Source organism: Arvicola amphibius, chromosome 7 (genome assembly GCF_903992535.2).
Source record: "Arvicola amphibius chromosome 7, mArvAmp1.2, whole genome shotgun sequence".
In the NCBI taxonomy this organism is placed as follows: Eukaryota; Metazoa; Chordata; class Mammalia; order Rodentia; family Cricetidae; genus Arvicola; species Arvicola amphibius.
In genome coordinates, this window is record NC_052053.1 from 59,758,149 (window position 1) to 59,778,205 (window position 20,057).

A 20,057-nucleotide genomic window follows, 5' to 3' on the forward strand; every position below is an offset into this window, starting at 1 on the left:
TATCCAACTTCACTCTACATGGTGTGCCTATCCATCTCTGTCTCTCAGCTTCCTGGGACCCAGATGCCCTTGTGGCCTGCCATGGTCTCAGGACCTGCTGCCCACTGCCTACCACCACTCAGGGACCTACAGCATTTTATTTAAACCATAACAGTGTCATCTATAGTCCACATCATAGTAACTAGATTAGAGCTACCATAGTATAAAACATCACACATATTCTTAAGTGTAGACAGTTACTTAGTGATCTGGTTTGCCTAACCCTGGACCTTTCCACATTTCTTACACTAGAAAAAGAACGAGCCTTGGAATGTCTGCTTGTACTGTATAAACAGAACTACTTAGCAAATATTTGCCTCAGAGACAGTGAAGAGTTGTTTAGCCTTCCATGTATGTTTTTAAAATGGTGATAATTTGAACATTTTCTAAATTATTGAGACACTAATTAGATTTCTTTTCTCATTTTTTTCTGTCATGAGCTTTTGTTATAAATGTGCCCTTTGATATTTTATTTTTGTGTCATGAGATTAACCCGAGATTGTACAATAAGTAACTGCTGCTAAATTAGGCAATCTGAGTCTGTCCCTATTGCTTTCAGCGAGTCAACTTACCAGAGACCCACTTAGAATATAGACCAGGCCAGAGAGATGGCTCAGTGGGTAAAGGCACTTGCTGCCAAGCCTGATGACCTGGGTTTGATCCTGGAATCCCACACGGTGAAAGGAAAAGAACAAAACCAAAGCTGCCCTCTGCCCAGCCCATTTATGCCCTCCCATACAAAAGTGCATATACATAACCAATTAATCTATGTAAATTTAATTTTTAATAATAAAATATGCTAGCCTTCCTTTTCTTTGCTTATGTAAACTGGAAGAAATCATCAAATGCTTGTCTTTATTCTGATGAAAATGGCTTTATTAGTTTTTCTTAAGACTACAGTATTTCCTGAGACTTCAGAGGTGGCTCAGTGATTAAGAGCTCCTGCTGCTTTTCCAAAGGAACTGAGTTTAGTTCCCAGCACCCTACTGTGACTAACAACTGTCATAACTCCAATTCCAGGGGATCTGTGGACACCAGGCATGCATATGGTACACAGATGCAGACATGTAGACAGCAAGACACTCATATATATTTTAAAAGGTTAGCGTATTTTCTAATTTCTATAGTGATGTCACACTCTAGACTGTGGGAAATGCTCACAAAGAGCTTCTTATTAATACTCATCTCTCTTTTGCTCTAGAGCAAGACTCCAGCATTCTTTGTCATTTTCTTTGTCAACAACATACATGAAAAGTGAAACGTTCTTTGAGATTAATAGTTATAAAGTTAATAAGGATTTGAAACAACTGAACATGAAAACTGAGAGCAGAATTCTAGTACTTTAAAACCATCTAGTCAACTCTAGCAACCCCAAAATGTCCTTTTATAAATGTGAAGTGTTCACATGGGTGCCCTGTATGGCAGTCTACAGAGGCAATCTGAAACAAAATGTGGCAACATAAAATTTATCTTTGAAGATAACCTACTCTCAGATTCACATGGTATTCTACGCAGAAGACTTCCCTTACCCATTCTGAAACTTATGTCATTGCATTCTTTTTTAATACTATATAAACATAAAGAAACATTAGTCATACTTGAATTACTTTTTTGAGTTTCTAGACTTCAAAATAGAACTAGTTTTGTCTTAGAAAGCATTTTGCAGCCACTTTGAGTGGTGCCTTGTTGAGTTGTTCCTGAGTCCTGTTTGGCTATGATTTACAATTCTGTGTTGGGATAATTATTTACTTGACTTGTCTGTTATCTTTTGTAAGAACAGTTTCATAATTTATAAGAAGCCATTTGCATGGGAACATGCCTGCCAATGTTTGATTTCCCCACTGGGGAAACAAATAAAATTAAATTCAGTGAAGACTTAAGGCCCCTAAACTGTATGAATTAAATCTTTTTAAAAGAAATTTCCATCAAGCAATTTTTTTACCTTATTGGGGTGGGGGTAAGAATAATTGCTGGGAAAAACTGGAAAGACTGGAAAGACTGCATCCTCAGACTGGAATTCACTACCAAGGAGTTTAACATCACTAATATTATTTTCATATTCTAGTGTGCCACCTTCTAAGATTGCAGCAGAAGTGTGGAGAACATACATACTGTACTATCATTAACAAGAGAAAATGCCTTTGAGCAAATGTACGAGGAGATGCTTCAGACGCGACACAGGTGAGGAGAGCTCAAGTCCACTCTACTGGCTCTCATTCTGGAAGTACAGTGCTCAGGGTGACGACCCCTTTGGCTTGCTTGCTAAGCTATTTCCATGTTACTCTTTCCTAAGAACAGCACATCCTAAATTCTCAAGTGACTTCACCAATAGAAAATAAGAATATCAAGGGATAGCACAACAAAGAAGTTTAGGTTCCCCCATGTGACCATTGGCACAGGGTCAACTTATTTCTGAAAGAATATTGAGGAAACAACATGTGGAAGAAAGAAGATAGGATGGCTCACCCTTTTACACTAAACATCTAGTAAGAGAGTTTCCATGGGAACAAATATGTACATGGTGCTTATTTAACAGGTCCTCCTCATCACGCTGCCTCTGGTTCTCTGTGTTACTTTACCAGAGATCATTGGCACTGATGTCTGTGGTCTACACCACCCATTAATAGTCACTATGTATTCTACTAATGCAAGACTGTAATGGAGATTAGAGAACACTTCTAAGTACTACTGAGGCACTGCTCCTTAGTTCTTACATAAGCTGTTTTTTCATGACATATGTCCACTCATTAGAAAGTAGAGGCAGATATGGTACAGTAAACTATCTACAGGTGTAGAGAAAAGTGCCTGTCCTCTCTGTGATAACCTTATAATTCTTAGAAAAATGTATATCCACAGAATTAGAGCATTTCAACGTCCTCTGCACTCGTCACTCTGAGTTTATTATATTGACCTTCTATTATCCACATTCTATAATTTGGTATTTGTGTCTTTTAGAAATGCCTTGAAGAGAGCACACATCACTGGAAGCTTTTATGTGGTCGCCCATGCTTTTGTGTATTTCGCCCATGCAGCAGGATTTCAATTTGGAGCCTATTTGATTCCAGCTGGTCAGATGACATCAGAAGGCATGTTCACGTGAGTTGTGCAAATATTTAAACCCTGTACGTGTGCACACATGTCTAGCTTAGGGAGGAGTCCCATCTAGTTCCCCTGTGGGAAAGGCTTTCTAAAACATTTAAGTGTATGCGTAGTATGTGTGTTGTTTTATTTTTAACTGACAAGTAACATTTGTGTTTATTTAAAGGGTGACCTGTGATAGTTTTGTTTTGAAAGGCGTCTCCATTGTATAATGATTCAGCCAGGTTGTTTTGTTGGTGCTGTGTAACGATAAGAAACACTGCATGACTAAACTTGATGCACTAACTTTGGACCGTGCACTGTATTATGTACTGATGCAATGCAAAGGATCTGTGGTAAATTCCCAAGTAACTTGCTCCCAAGTTTAGCTCACTCCAATGTGGGTTACAGCAGCAAATCCGGTTTCTCACTGTCCTTTCTTTGGGGGAACTCAGAGACTACATGGAGTTTCCCATTAGGAGGCGGCTTTCATCAGTATGAAGTCAAGTCAGCGCTTATATACACACACGTCTCATTATGAATTGGCCGCTGCAATGTTGCAGCTTCTTCCCAAAGTGGCTTGTGTTCTCAGGGCCTGTTTATAACATGAAGACTTTCTCCACTCGATAAAAACACCTTGTAGAACTTTAAGACAATTCTGAAGCTATTTCTGACAACTCTCAGTACTTCCCCTCCTCTCCTGGGAACAAAGGACATAACAGCTATGCATGTATGTACTGAGATGTTGGGAACTTTCCATCTCCCTGAATAGGGGCAAAATAACCCTTAGGTGTTGGGGAAGGGGCAAAGTGACCCTCAGAAGTTTCCCTTTACCTCATCTGATCTAGCAACCACTCTCCAGCCAGTTATTGGCAATAGCCTTTTTGAATAAGCCAATCATAATAGTTAAAGAACAACCCCCAGACACCCCTTCCTTCTGTGGTTTTTCCCTTTAAAAATAGCCTGTAGCAGACATTCAGGGTCTTCTAGCCTCCCGACTGCTGGAAGACCCTGTCATGACAGAATTAATAAAATCCTCATCCTTTTACATCAGCTGTGATATGAGAGATGGTTTCTTGGGGCGACTCCTTCTCCTTGGTGATTGGACGGTAGGGTCCAACAACCTAACCACTGCAATTGCAAAGATTTTGAGTGTTTTTTTCAGCTGCCTGAGTCTAAAATGCCAGAAGTGTTGCTGTTTATATCACAGTTCTCATTGTTAGACACTTACAAGTTCAAAAAAAAATCTGTAATTTTTTAAACAACCCCTCCTGTGCCCTGCACATTAAACCTAGGCACAGTCCCTAATGATAATGATTTTGTTCTGCACCTGGGTTACTCAGGAAGCCCTGGGGCTCCTCCTAGATGCTTAGCTTCCCACAGCTCTTGAACCTGTCTGGAACTCCACCATGACTGGGATGTTATTGTAATTTGAGGATCTTTTCAACCAAAAGAAATGATCAAAACTCATTTGACGTCATGTGATTTCAGATAACTTTTATTATCTACTCTCACAAAAACATCTCTATTTGTAAGTATCCTAGGACATTCTTGGCTAATCACTGGTAAGAAACAATTTTCAAGTCACCAAATCAGCATTCCCAATTCTTACCAGTTAGCAGTAACGGCAGATTCACAAGGAACTGCTGCTCACTGTTGCTCTAGGGGCAAAGCTCCTCTCAAACAAGTCCCTGAACTGAAAACTGCACCAGAGCAGGGTGGGGTTGAGGGGGAGGATGGCACACCACTGCTGGTGGCACACGCCTTTAATCCCAATCCTCAGGAGACAGAGGCAGGTAGATCTCTGGGAGTTTGACATCAGCCTTGTCTACAAAGTGAACTCCTATCTTGAAAAAAGAAACAACAGAAAAGTTTAGGGTCCCTGTTCCATTTTCTTCTCTCTTACGTGTTGTGGAATGCTGTCTACTTAGATCCGTAAAAATACAATTAAGGTGTTTGCCTTGGGCTTCATTCTGATTATATAGTTTGACTAGTTTGTCAGATTAACAAGAAAGAAAACCCAGAATCACATGGATTAATTTATACAATTCACAGGCCTCATTAAACTAGTCCTTTGCTTTGGTTCTGATATCTTGTGGCCACTCCCAGGATTAACCATACATTGTCTTCCAAAAGTTTGATTACAGGAAACTTAGAAGGTACTGTCCTCTTGGCACTCCCTCCTCTGCCCCTGTACGTGCCCAGAGCACTGCGCTGTCAGGGTGCCTGGTGTTAGCTGCTAGAGCAGACCCACCAACAGCAATGGAGGATGGCCTGCCATTTTACAAGGCAGACTTGTCATCTTTCCACCCACTTTTTGCCACTACTCTTTCTTTGCTTTTTGTCATGCTTTGTGTTTTTCTTTCATCTTTAAAATTAACCCTTATATCACATTCCATACCCCATCACACACAATCGTAATACATAAAATAAATGATAATAATAGCATACTTTTCCCCAATAAAACGTGAGTATATTTTCAAGGTTTTTAATTACAGGTACAGATAAGCAGTCTCTTCCAGAAGGGGCAGCGTGCTTAGAAAAGGAGGTGAGCAGCACAATTTCTTCATGCATTTGTAGTTTGTTGTGCTGTTGCTGAGGGGAACCGTCTCTTTAAATAAAGGGAGCATGCATGCCTTGTGACAAAAGCTGACTAGTGTCGTCTCCACAATTGGAGAGCTTTCCATAAAATGAGCATTTAAACAAGATTATAACATCTTTATACTGTTGACTTTTGGTGAGGAGTTAAGGATGGTCCTCATACTCAGAAGGTAGTAAAACATCCCCTCTCTGTTAGCTTGGCAATGCAAAACTGATCAGTTCGCTATTAACACACAGTTTGGGGAATACAAAATAAGCTTCGTTTTCCCTGTCTCATTCTTCATTAATAAAGTAGGTATCCTACCAAAAGCCTGTAATCCTAGCACTTGGGAAACTAAGGCAGGAGGATGGCAGGTTGGAGGCCAACCTAGGTATGTAGTGAGGTATAGGCCAGCATGAACTACAAAACAAGACTCTGTCCAAAAGCAAAAATGAGAGGTTTGGCATTGATGCCACAAGGCAAGGTCCTAGCTGAGGTGCCTTCAGAATACCAACCAGACACCACTGGTGACCCACAGAGGCTTCTGGACCTTCCCACCACAACCACTTCAGGTTTTCCTCTGTTTGTGAGTCACCTCCATCTTTGTGGTATGCATAGACAATGCTAAGCACAGCATCTAGGCAAGAGGGAAAGAAATCAGTAAAGGGCATTACAGTAATAATAAAGGCTCTGTGTGTGTATGTGTGTATGTGATGTGTGTATGTGTGTATGTGATGTGTGTATGTGTGTGTATGTGATGTGTGTATGTATGTGTGTGATGTGTGTGTATGTGTGTGATTTGTGTATTGTGTGATGTGTGTATGTGTGTATGTGTATATGTGTGTATGTGTGTGTATGTGATGTGTGTGTATGTGTGTATGAGTGTTTGTGTTTGTATATGTATGTGTGTGTATGTGTATGTTGCTTGTTCTTCAAAATCTAAGGACAGTTCTCAACAGAAAGTTACTCTGGACTTTCAGTATTAAATGTAGCAATCAGAACTATAACAACATAGCTTCATTTTATTTATTTATTTATTTACTAAAAATTTCCACCTCCTCCCATCCTCCCATTTCCCTCCCACTCCCCCCACTCCTCCTCCCCCTCGCCCTCCAGTCCTAAGAGAAGTCAGGGTGCCCTGCCTTGTGGGAAGTCCAAGGCCCTACCCCCTCCATCCAGGTCTAGGAAGGTATGCATCCAAATAGACTAGGCTCCAAAAAAGCCAGTACATGCAGTAGGATCAATATTAATGATATTAATGGCTAACTGAGACTTTGAAACACCAAGGGCTAGAAAGAAGTTCATTAGGCGTTTACGTTCATCTTTGCTTACAAGAACTGATCCTTGAAATTGAGACGGTCACCTTAGCAAACAGGAAAGATTTTTTTGCTTGGGCCCTGCATGACAGTGGTCCACTTCTGCTGGCTCCTCCCTAGGAGGCAACTGGAAGAAAAGGCACATAAACCATTTAGATTAACAGAGAAGGCATCTACAGAGAGAAGTCAAAATAGAGGAGACATCTAGGCCTGTGCAGATCCCAGGACAGGGATGAAGACTAATGAATTAAAGCATGAGGCAGACACCACGCTCACCACCAGAAAGCATGGCATGTGACAGAAACAGTCAGCAGGAGGCTTGCTCACATGGAAATCTCTGTGATCCTGGGCAAGCTGCATCATTTTCACAGGCTGGGGTTTCCTAATTTGTGAAGTGGGAAGTTCCTGGCCTAATTACCTCCTAGGTGGTCAGATCGTATCATGAACTTGAAAACATTCCCAAGCTCCAGAATACAAAGCCAATCTCAGTGGCTTGCAGTGTTCCTCCATTCATCATGGAAAAGATGTGGAGTGGGAGGAGAGGACCACTGAGTTTAATCTGGTCGAAGGGGGATAGAGGATGAGCTAGGGAAAGTCACTTAATGAGCACTTCCAGGATGACAGCTACTGTACTTTCCACCCGAAGAGGACCTTACACTCCAGGGAATCGACTGCTATGATGACAACTGCTGTGTACTGGATTTCTCCAAAAGGACGGAAGCTCATTTTCCAGCAGAGTGTCCCAGTAGTTCTTCATTCCATGAAAGGAATAGCACACAAATTCATTTGTTAACACTTCCAGGTATCATATATCATTTATGCATTTAATTCTGACAACCACCATGCAACATAGACTTGCTTGGCTCCTGTTTACAATTAGGAGTCAGATTCAAAAAGAAATCCAGTCACACCTGCAAGGCAAATACGCATGACTTTAGATGTGATGCTGGGAACCCAGCTCACAGAACACTAAACTTCCTCCCAGGATTGGTCAATCACTCAAGGCCCACAAACTGGAGCTGGGCTCAGGAAAGACACAATGATTAAGCTTAGCACATATGCTGGTCACTCCTATTTGGATCCTTTTTGTTAAAACTGGAACCACTCATGTCTGTGTTCTAGGGGATTGTTTCTATTGAAAGAAACTTTGTAAATTCTGTTTTTATCTTAATAGTTACAATACATATTGGCATTTCACAGTGTTCATATGTGCTCAGAAGGGCCAGTGGATGAGAAGATGCAGTGCTGTCCATGTTAGAGAACTAAGGGAAAAGGGAATAGACCCTCAGAGTGCTAGGCTGCTCCTTCCTAACTCCCTCCTCACCTTTCTCCCTCATGCTAGCCAACCCAAAAGGTTTCAGGATGGACTGAGTGGCATATGCTGTACTGAGATTTCTTCCCAAGGACAAGACAGGCATATGAAAACTATGAAGTCAAAGAATATATGAAAATGTCATGATGAACTTCATGACTTTGTATGCTAGTCAAAAACTAATTTTAAAAGAGAAAACTGGCTGAGAAGGAAATTTCATGCATAGAGTGCTCTCCTAGCTACATATATAGTGAATTCAGTTCAAGTCCAGCCTGGGCTACATACACTGGAACCTTGTTTGATTCTTCTTTAATTCCTTCTTTACATAGTTGTGTGTCAAGAGTTTGTTCAATGGAAAAACTCATTTATGACCTGTAGTATGCTTCTTGCTTAATGGAATTAATGTACTTTAGTAACTAAACATGTTAATATATCTCACCATTCTTGTGGCTCACCTTTGCGTGAGCTAAGCCCAGATTGAAAGCACATTTCTCTGGGTAGCCCTCCATCCAGATGCCCCAGGAGTTTGGGCAGGATTTGAAGGAGCTTGTTTGACTGTATTGTGGAGTCCAGCCCTGGTTGCTGTACATAAATGCCTGTTGAGTTGCAGAGGCTTGAGTTTAGCTCACTGCTAGGTGAGGCAGTCTAGGCAAATCCAATAACAATCCAGATGTTTAGGCATGTGGACACTGACCTAGCTTTATACAAAGCTAATGGGGGAAATCAAGAAGCTCGATTCCCCTGACTTAGCCCTTAGGTGGCCTATCACCACAGAACTCATCTCTCCATCTGGGTACCTAGGATAAAACCCACCAGTCCTAGCTCCCTCATACAATGAGAAAGCATGATGTTGGGGTTTTCTATCTAGAGACTTCTTGCTCTGTTCACCTTTCTTCAGGTCATCGCTCTTCCCCAAGAACAAGGCCTTAAAAGAAACCCCTTCTGAGTAGTAACACTTGCGTTCTAAAGAGGGACCTGGCACACACACAAACTTCAGGGTATCTGTGTCTAATACTTAAAATGACTCAAAGAGTGGAAACTTTGGGATAGATGGGTATTAGGGCACATAGTAAACCTCACTGTAGCAGGTTTTAGTAAGAATGACCCACATAGGCTCATATATTTGAATGTTTCGTCACCAGGGAGTGGGACTTTTTGAAAGGTTAGGAAAAGAAGTGTGGCTTTGTTGGAGGAAGTGTGTCACTTGGGATGGGCCTGAGGACCAGGATGGAGAACTCTCAGCTACTTTTTCAGTGCCATGTCAGCCTGTGTGTCACCATGCTCCCTACTTTGATAACAACGCACTAAGCCTCTGAAACTGCAAGCAAGTCTCCAATTAAATTCTTTCTTTTATAAGAGTTGCCTTGAAGCTGGGCATGGTAGCGCACACCTTTAATCCCAGGCAGAGACAGGAAGATCTCTGTGAGTTCAAGGCAAGCATGGTCTACAAAGCAAGTTCCAGGACAGCGAAGACTATACAGAGAAGCCCTGTCTGCCTTGGTCATGGTGTCCCTTCACAGCATAGAACAGTGACTAAGACACACAGAAGGCTGTTTTCCAGCCCCTGCGCATTTAGGGCCAATGTCAACACACTCCTAGTGCCTCTCTCTTCCCACCTCACTTGTTAAATCCTGACTTCAGTTTGATCCAGCCTGACTTGTGCTTGCACTTAAAACAAATACACCTGGGTACAGAGACACACACCTGTAACCCCAGTGCTCAGGAGACTGAGGCAGGAGGATCCCAAGTTCAAGACAGTCCTGGCCTGTATAGTAATTTCAAGAATACCTTAAGTGACATAAATTACATTGTATCAAATAACAACAAACAAGCATGTTTAACATGCTACATAATTTGACAAGACTTCTTGTTACACTTTATATTTAGTTTCTGAATGGCATTATGTTCATAAAAATTTCTGTAAAGGGTGAAAAAATTGTTATCTCAAAACTATTGACAATGGTAGTTTTAGCAACAGATAATCTGTAAACTGGTTGTTTTTATATTTCCTGTTTCTTTGTACAACTAACAGTATTTGGGGTTTAAGGTCAAGGTCGCTAAAGAGATTACCATCCCTACCCTTCGGGAGGTCACACAGAGGAAAGGATGACATTCACGAGGAATCCAGACATACTTGGTTTTTTTGGTTTGGTCTTTGACACAAGGTGTCTCTCTAGATAGTCCTTGCTGGCCAAGAGCTTGATATGTAGACCAGCCTGGCCTTGAACTCACAAAGATCTGCTTCTTGAGGACTAGGATTAAAGGAGGCACTACCCTGCCAGACCTCCAAGACATGTCTGTGATGGATCAAAGCAAGCGAGCAGCTGGGTTCCCTGATGCCCTTTGACCTGGTGTTTAAATGTTGCTGGTAAACTGTGTCCAGTTGTAACTTAATTGTTCTTTATTTTTACATCTAAAATGAAACAGAAAACTAGTAGGAAAACATTTAGCCACATGTTAGATCATAACTCCAAGACCGTTGGCCTGTTTACCAGGTTCTAATGAACACGTGTCGAAACAGATCAGAATCTACAACAAACTCCAAGATCACACAGCTCCTCCTTCAGGCTTGGTTGAAGTGTCCTTTGGTCACCGCAGAACGGGGAAGAAACTGCAAGTCCACACTTTGCTTTCTAAACAGTTTATCTCTAAGGCCGGTGATTAATCTGAGCCCAGCTTCAGTCACCTGTGTAACCACATTGCAAGAAAACAAAGAAGGGCCCTGCATCAGACCTCACCACCAGGGACACATTCTCCCTATTGTCAGTGCATTCTCTGCCAAATCTCCCAACAGGCACACCTTGTATCAAAGTGGCTGAAAGGTTTCAGGCTCACTGATTGGAATCTTTGATAACTAATCAAAAGAGGAATTTTTGAGATAACTCAAATTCAAAGGTTGTTTTGCCCTACAGAACACCTGGCAGAGAGCTCGAAAGGGAAGCCATTGCTGAGCCCTCAGCGTCAGGAATGCTATCTGCCTTCTGTCCACTCTTCCTTTTCTCCCAAGTTCTGCTGATGTCTTATCTTTCAACAGAGTTTTTACTGCCATTGCATATGATGCTATAGCCATTGGAGAAACACATGTTTGGACCCCAGAATATTCCAAAGCCAAAGTTGGAGCTGCACATCTGTTTGCTTTGCTGAAAAAGAAACCAACTATAGACAGCTGCAGTCAAAGCGGGGGGGGGGGGGGGGGGGGAGGACGGGGACTAGTAAGCGCAACTAAAGTTTACGTGTTCACTTTCTTAGTATGAGTATTGCTGACATAGAATATTCTAAGATCAGGCGCCAGAAGTTTGTATGGACAAATTTTAGCACTACAAAGGAGAAAGAATGCCCCTAGAATATTCTCACCTCTACTCCTAAAATATATTTTATGTTAAAAGAAATCTTCTTTAGTGTATATGCCCTATGCCATAGAATGTTCTATGAGAGATTAATTACTAAGTCAAAATATATTTAGATAGCAATGGTTTTGGTCTTGCATGTCTTGTATGAATGTTGGCTAAATTTCAATTTTCTTTTCATATCAAATGGGAGTGGGCAGTATAATGAAGACCAAGGTTAGTTTGGGTAAATGAAGTCCCAGAGATGGCAGAGAGAGGGTTGAAGCAAAGCAACCAGGTTCTGAAGAGGCCTTCTCCTTTGAATCTGTCTCCTATCAAAAATGAGTTTAAATCTGAATGTCCAGTCAAGAAAATTCAAGGAAGATGTCCTCTTCCAGTTTGTTCTTCTCCATTGGTGCTAAACGAACTAGTCTGTGTCTGAAGCAAAAAACTGCTCCAGGGAGACCATTCTGCTTATTCTACTGTCCCACACTTTTCTGTGATGAGAACAAAATGAGGTGGCAAAGAGACACAGGTATGGAAATCCTGGCATTGAGCTTTGGACCATCTCCTTAACTATATAACCCTTCCAATTACACCAGCTATCATGATGCTCTTCAAACCCAGTCTTATTCTGAGTACTTTTTCTCCATTTAATTGGATGGCTTGTAGTTCAGAGGTTCAGTTCATTGTTATGGTGGGGCATGGCAGCGTACAGGCAGACATGGTGCTGAAGAAGGAGCTGAGTTTTACATCTTGATAAGCAGACAACTGGAAATGGTCTGTCTTTTTTGGGTGTGGTTTGAGCATACATGAGACCTCAAAGTCCTCCTTCAATGATACACTTCCTCCAACAAGGCCACACTTCCTAATGGTGCTGCTAGGCTTCCTGAGCCTCCTGGGTGCTATCTGCCCATGCCTGCAGCCCCACAATGCAGGACAATCAGATGCAATAGGGAGTCGAGTCAAAGCAGGAACTCAGTCTATTACAGTGAGTGTCTGCTTATAAAGGTTAAGCGACACTCTGTGATGTAAGGGTGCCTCCAGCCAATGAGAGGCAGCCACATCCTCCCCCTGGCTGGAGGAGCATCTACCTAGTTTTTGCTGTCTCATTCTCACTCAAACTCGAGCCAGGCTTTTCTCTGTCCTATAGGCCTCCGAGGTACAGGCCCTGAGATAATTTTGGCCCTACACAGCGCCACTCTCTTAGGAGCCCATTTTCTTTCAAACCACCACATTTTGACATTTCCTCTGGGAATAAGCAAGTGCAGCAAAAAAAAAAAAAAATATCATTAGATTACCTTAATGGCTGAGCTTAGGCCTACTTATGAACATCTGCTCCAAACTGGAAGTCATTTGGTCCTTTTCTTTTCCAGATGGTTCAGCATGCCCTTGAAAAAGCCCGGAGAGGGAGGACCTGCCTAGTGGTGGCTCACAGACTCTCCACAGTACAGAATGCAGATCTGATTGTAGTTCTATAAAATGGGAAAATCAAGGAGCAGGAAATGCATCAGGAGCTCCTGAGAGACGGAGACACATACTTTGGATTAGTAGCTGCACAGTGTATGCCCTGAAGCTACCAGCCTTGCATGCATTTTGATCTTAATGTAATGTAAAGAGTACTTAGTAATTGCTTGGCCTGCTATGGTCTCTCACTGCAAGTGTCAATACCTAGAATCCTGACACTTGAGTACATGCCTGTTCTGTTCAAGTGTCTTTCCTTCAGATTTTAAAAAGCAAATCAGGTAGGTTGGAGAGATTGCTCAGTGGTTTAGAGTTCTTCTGGAGGAAGCTGATTCTGGGGGTTGATTCCCAGCCTTCATATGATGGCTCACAAGCACCGTCACTTCAGCCCCAGAGGATCCACTCGACTTCTGGCCTCTGTGGGCACCAGACATGCACATAAGGCACATCCACATGTGCAGGCAAAACACTATATACATAAAATAAAATTTAAAATTAGAAAAAAGACAGAGTTTACAAAGTTTACCTGGAAAAAGTGCCTGTATCTCTCATTTCATAAAAATATCCCAATACATTTTCTTGTAAACAGTTTTATGCAAAATATGGGCATTTCTGTGTCAAAGTTCTGTGATGAAATTGGGGAGAACATTGTCTAGTTGAAAGACTTTAGCTAAAAGATAGGATGCAGCTGGTTAGTTCTGGGGGACTGCTGCATCTTTCCTCAGGAAGACTGAGCTTCTTAGCATGTCAGCGTACTGTTTGTGTCTCCCTTTGCTCTGGAATGGCTGAACGTCTCTAACTGTCCTCTCAATAAATATACAGTTTCTAAAATTCTGTAACAGCCCCTCAGTGGGCAGGAGTGGGGAGTTCAAGAACTGTACAGGAAAGATGGCTCATGCTGTCCCAGGGAGCACAGACTTCACACAGTCCTTCCTAAAGATTCCATTCCAAACTTTGGGTGTTGGCTTACTGAAGTGTGAATATTTACTTAAAATAAAAGGTATTTCTACTGTGGGTGAGAAATTAAAAAGCTTTTCTGTATTGTTATCAAATAACTTATTTAAATCTATATGTACTTAATAAAATTATTTGTAAGTTCTATATAAATGGCAATATCAGTTAACTGAGTCATGTTTTCCACTTAAATACATTAAGGACATCTTTACTTCCTCTCTTTCTAAAGGTTTTTAGGACATATTAGTTATGTGTAGTAATGGATTTCCTCATGGCATTTTTGTACCCGGATGCATTTTGGTCCCATTCACTCCCTGATGCCCTTTTTGTCCATCTCATCTGCCGATCCCCTTGCTCTTCCAAAGCAGCTCCCTCCCACTTTCATGTCCTTTTGTGTGTTAAGCCACAGGTGTAATAAGGGTTGTCTGCAGGAACGTGGGGGAAGGGGTTCCTTACAAGAGTATAGGCAATTTACCCACTGACAAAAATGTCACATGCATGCACAGTTATACACACACACATGCATGTGCATGCACACACACACATGCACGCATATACTCAGCAACCACTAACTGCCTATAAACCCTCAGAGAGCAGGAGTGACTTGTGAGACCCTCTCTCTTCAGTGACAGGATGTTGATGGCACAATTTTGTGCAACTCTCATGCAGATAGTCAAAGCTCCTAATGGTTCAATTGTGCCAGGGCCATAAGAACAGGGAAGAGGGGATTTAAAACCGGGCTAAGGAATTGTGGTAGTTTGGGTGTAATTCGCCCCCATAATGCTATAGAGAGTGGCACTATTAGGAGGTGTGGCTTGTCTGGGCTGAGTAGGGCCTTGTTGAAGGAAGAATGACAGACACTGTGGAGGCGGGCTGTGCGGTTTCCTCTGCTCAGGATACCACCTAGTCAGTGTCTCAGTCAACTTCCTGTTGTCTGCATGTTATAGGACTCTCTGCTACTGCTCCAGTACCACATCAGCCGGCACACAGCCATGCTCCCATCAAGATGGAAATGAACTGAGCCTCTGAAACTGCAAGTAAGCCACCCAATTAAATGTTTTTTTTCTAAGAACTGCCATGAGTTACAACCACTCCCCAAACCTAGGGGAAGTGCTGTGTGCACTGCGTCTATCCGCTGTTTCAAGCCCTTTGGAGCCTATAAGACGGTGAGTCCGAGAAACCTAAAGAGAAAATATTTACCTTGTTTTTTTAAATTTTTTTTTTTTTACAATTTTTATTTTACAGGCATCCACAGACTTTGGGCATTTAAAGAGACTTTGTTTTAAATACTGGGACTTTTAGCATTTGGAATGTGTTTTATATTGATGTCTTGATACTTTTATGAAATCCTAGAGTAAACAAGAAAGGAAAGGTTGTAGTTGAATAGTCATGTATTTGTGTATCAGGTTGATAATGGTCACTTGTGCAGGTTAGTTTTATGACAACTTGACATAAGCTAGAGCCCTTTCTGAAGAGGGGGCTTTAACTGAGAAAATGTCCCTATTAGGATGCCCTGTGGGCAAGGTTGGGGTGCTCTTCTTGATGCATGATTGCTGTGGGAAGACTCACTGTAGGTGGTGCTGTCTTTGTTGCAGTCTGGAATTATAATAGAAAGCAGACTATAGGCCAAGCACACCTTGAGGACAACTCAGTAAGCAGTGTTCCTCCACAGCCTCCGTGACTCCTATCTTGACTTTCCTTAGTGATGCACTGTGATGTGGAAGTGTAACCTGAAAATATTCCTTTCCCCTGTCCCCTCAAGTCTCTTTTTGTCATGGTGTTTTATCACAGCAATAGAAAAGTAACTAAAATAGGCATATTTCCTAATCGTAAGGATTTGTGACCTGAGAAAGGATGATTTCTGCCTGACAGCCTCTCACTTATTTAGACTCGTCTTAGTCCAAATTTGTCTGAAGACCTTCAGCTACTTGCTTCTCCTTTCCCTCTGGAATTGGATATCATTATGAAATAAGACATAAAAATGAAACACTGGGTAACACTGAAAAAGACAAGAAAGCCTAAGTTCAACATCGAAGGTGTCCAGAGAGGTAAGATGCACTACAGAAACATCTAGAGATGTGGGTCACAGCAGCTGTCCGTCATGGCCACACCTTACCCTCCTTTTCAGGGGATACGCCCGTCTGATGAGCTGTAAAGCAACTGAAGCACCATGAGGGCATCAAGGGACAAGAATGGCCTGAAAAGAATAAACAACGCACAGGGGTCAGTGAAACAAAAGATATGACAACGTCACAACATTTTATAACTAAGCCAGTCAGTGTACCCTACCACCTCTTACTCAAATTATAGTGTGCCTTCCTGTTGACTCTACTTAGGCCAAAGCAAATGAACTGACTTTCTACCACTGAATATTTCTGTTTCCTATGAAACATAGAGATGTCATATGACTACATGAAACTTGTAGCATATTAACATCAACTCACATATTCATTTTTTGTTTGAGATTTTATTCTAAAAGGATTTGTGAAGTGGCACTATAGGCTGGCTAGAAAATTTACCCATAAGAAACAGTTAAGGGACTGACCTACTTTCTAATTGCAGTGACAAAATACCATGACCAAGGAAACTTATAAAACAAATAACAACAACAACAAAACAACATTTAATTGTTCCATAATAGCAGAATGAAGGTGTGGAGGCAGAAACAGCGGAGAGCTCACATCCTGAGCCAGAGAGAGAGCACAATGGCAATGGCATGAGTCTTTGGAAATCTCACAGTCCACCCCAATGACACATCTGCTCCAACAAGGCCACAACTCCTAATGCTTCCCAAACAGCTTCACCAACTGGGAACCAAGTATCAAATATATGAGCCTATAAGGGGCATTCTCATTCAGACCACCACAGGGAGGAAATAGAAAGTTTGAAGTGGAGGTATAGGGGTAAAAGATATGATGGTGTTGTAGCTTTTAAACCTAATCTCCCTATCAATAATAATTACAGAAACTTAAAAGTTCACTTTAAAACCATAAGTGTAGGGGCTGGGGAGATGGCTCAGAGGTTAAGAGCACTGGGTGTTGTTCTACCAGAAGTCCTGAGTTCAATTCTCAGCAGTGACATGGTGGCTTACAACTGTATGTAGTAAGATCAGATGCCCTCTTCTGGTGTGCAGCTGTACATGCAGATAGAGCATGCCTATAAATAAATTAATTTATTAAATAAATTAATTAATTTTTAAAAACCACAAATGTAAGAAATCCCTTCCGCACAATTGATAGTCAAGAAGAAATTCTAGGAAAGGGTTGATGTTTGTTAAGTTACCAAAATGTTGTAAACAACTGTGAAGCAAAGACTTGAAGAGAAAATGAAGGGAGGAATGAAGAAAAAGGAACGGAGGGGGGAGGCTATAGGACATTGCTCAGACACTAAATAATGTAATACACTCTAGCAATCTGATTAGGAACAGAAGAAAAACATATTTCATCATCAAATTCTCAGAAAACCCTAAATAAGAAAAGAATGCAAATTCTTAGTCCCCAAGCTTTAGTTTAAACAAAAGTTTGACTGTACCAGTTTCATAAATTCTTTTACTCTTCAGAATTCTGTTTCCTTTTTTTCAAGACAGAGATTCTTCTTCTTTTTTTTTTTTTTTTTTTTTTTTTTTTTTTTTTTTTTTTTTTTTTTTTTTTTTTGGTTTTTCGAGACAGGGTTTCTCTGTGGCTTTGGAGCCTCTCCTGGAACTAGCTCTTGTAGACCAGGCTGGCCTCGAAATCAGAGATCCGCCTGCCTCTGCCTCCCGAGTGCTGGGATTAAAGGCGTGTGCCACCACCGCCCGGCCTCAAGACAGAGATTCTTTGTGTAACTTTGGCTGTCCTGGAACTCATTCTGTAGACCAGGCTTGCCTCAAACTCACTGAGATCCACCTGCCTCTGCCTCTCAAGTACTGGGATTAAAGGCGTGTGCAACCAAGACCCAGCACTACTCAGTTTCTTAGAGATGTGTACCATAAGAGGGCAGACTAATGAACAACAAATTAGTTTAAAAGAAGATCCTGACTCTACAGGACAGACAGAATTCACAGAACAACAGGCATGGAAACTCAGCAAGACCAGTGTGATTTCCCAGCATGGGACAGAACAAATCTCCAAAGAAACAGAGAAGAAGTAAATGCCTGATTAGTACTTCTGAAAAATTCATGCATGGGACACTAAGAATTGCAGAATAAACTGTAAAATGGAGTTTTTCTGGCACTTCGTATGAGCATAAGATTAGCAGCATAGACTCTGATGGAGCCCAAAAGAGTGTGCTCACAGTCCTGATGCTCTCAGTAGAGGGCTGGGTCTAGGTACGTTGGCTCAACTCAAACCTTATTGTGCTGTGAGTTTGATGTCAGCTTGACACAAGCTAGAGTAATTTTGGAATTCTGCCAGCTAATCAACCGACCATTCCTCATGAATGGAATCCCACCAGTTAACTCGGCATCCCTGATAGATGGAATCCCACCAGCTAACCCAACATCCTTCATGCTTGGAATTCCAAGCTAAGCCAACATCCTTCATGCTTGAAATCCCACAAGCTAAGCCAACATCCTTTCTGCTTAGAATCCCACCAGTTAACCCAACATCCCTTCTGGATAGAATCCCAACAGTTAACCCAACATTCCTCATGGATAGAATCCAACCAGCTAACCTAACATCCCTCGTGGATGGAATTTCACCAGCTAACCTAAGATACCCCTTCCACAATTTTTCTTATACATCCTTACTGTAGCACAGGGGAGTTAGAAATACAGTGCCTCCAACATTGATACCCAGCAAGGCCTCAGGCTTCCCAGTCTTTGTCAAAAGTGTTCAGTGCAGGGAGATATTAGATATGATGTCTACACTGATTGCCTCAGACTTTTGAATCATCTCTGCTATCTTCACTTTCAGGGTCTTATCCTAACCTCTTTGTTCTTTCTGAAGCCCAGTTACATCATCACCCTCCTTCCTCTAAATCAGATCTTGATAACGATCTTGTGAAAACAAGAGAAGCACTAAGGAAACAGATGCTCAAAGATCTCCCACCAGGAGTTAAAGGTTTACAAAATCATTTTAAAGGGACAGATTTACAACATTGAAATTGGGAGAGGGTATCTTTTAAGTAGAAGCATAAATATTGAGTAAAGCAATGGCTAAGATTTGGAAAAAAGTGACAGTAAGAGCCACAACTCAACTGAGTTTCAGTTCTCAGTTCAGGCGCTACTGAGGTTTGGATTGCTGAGACTGATTTTCCAAATATTCTAAAATAAATACTGCCTCAAGCATTGAGGATATACAGCATGTGACTTGCATGTACTAAGTCCAGGATTCTATCTCCAGCATTACACCCACACACACACACACACACACACACACACACACACACACACACACACACTTTGCTAAATACTGACTCAAATAATAAAAAAATTTTGTAGTGATATTTCATTTGTATTTTAGTAAATAAAGCTTGCCCGGAGATCAGAGAGTAAAACATCTGCACTAGTCAGCCATACAGACCAGGCAGTGGTGGCACACACCTTTAATCCCAGTTAACACTAGTTAGTCACAGAGGCTGGGTGGCAGTGCACACCTTTAATCCCAGCACTAGAGAGGAATATAGGACAGGAGAAGACAGGAACTCTCTCTTTCAGACTGTGGATTTCTTAGAGGTAAGAGCTCTCTAGGGGCTTGGCTGATTTGCTTTTCGAATCTTCAGGTTGAACCCCAATATCTGTCTCTGTTTTTTATGATTTGGGCTACAATTGTTTTAAAATTGGGATGTACACTAGTGACAGCCCAGAATGACTTGGCATGTTCCCATATATTGGCAGAAATCTTATGACATTAAACCACACAAAGTTAAAGCATTTGACAAATGATATCACAAACCCAGCATAGCCAGAACTAGTCAGAGAGATGGAAATCCCAGCATTCAGTCCTATTCTGAACTTGAGCAATACTTCAGTTTTTCTCTTTGATGAAGATCCAGAACCCAACAGTGTA

At 41.6% G+C, this 20,057-nt stretch overlaps 1 protein-coding gene across 1 annotated transcript in view; it reads left to right on the forward strand.

Moving 5' to 3' along the window:
- Positions 1-19,150, forward strand: part of Abcb5 (ATP binding cassette subfamily B member 5) — a 104,888-nt gene extending 85,738 nt beyond the window's left edge. Inside the window, 6 exon segments of the mRNA XM_042055397.1 lie at positions 2,121-2,220; positions 2,995-3,135; positions 11,361-11,497; positions 12,537-12,643; positions 13,029-13,215; positions 18,963-19,150. Coding sequence (XP_041911331.1) covers positions 2,121-2,220; positions 2,995-3,135; positions 11,361-11,497; positions 12,537-12,643; positions 13,029-13,215; positions 18,963-19,150 — 860 coding nt within the window.
- The last annotated feature ends 907 nt before the right edge of the window (positions 19,151-20,057 follow it).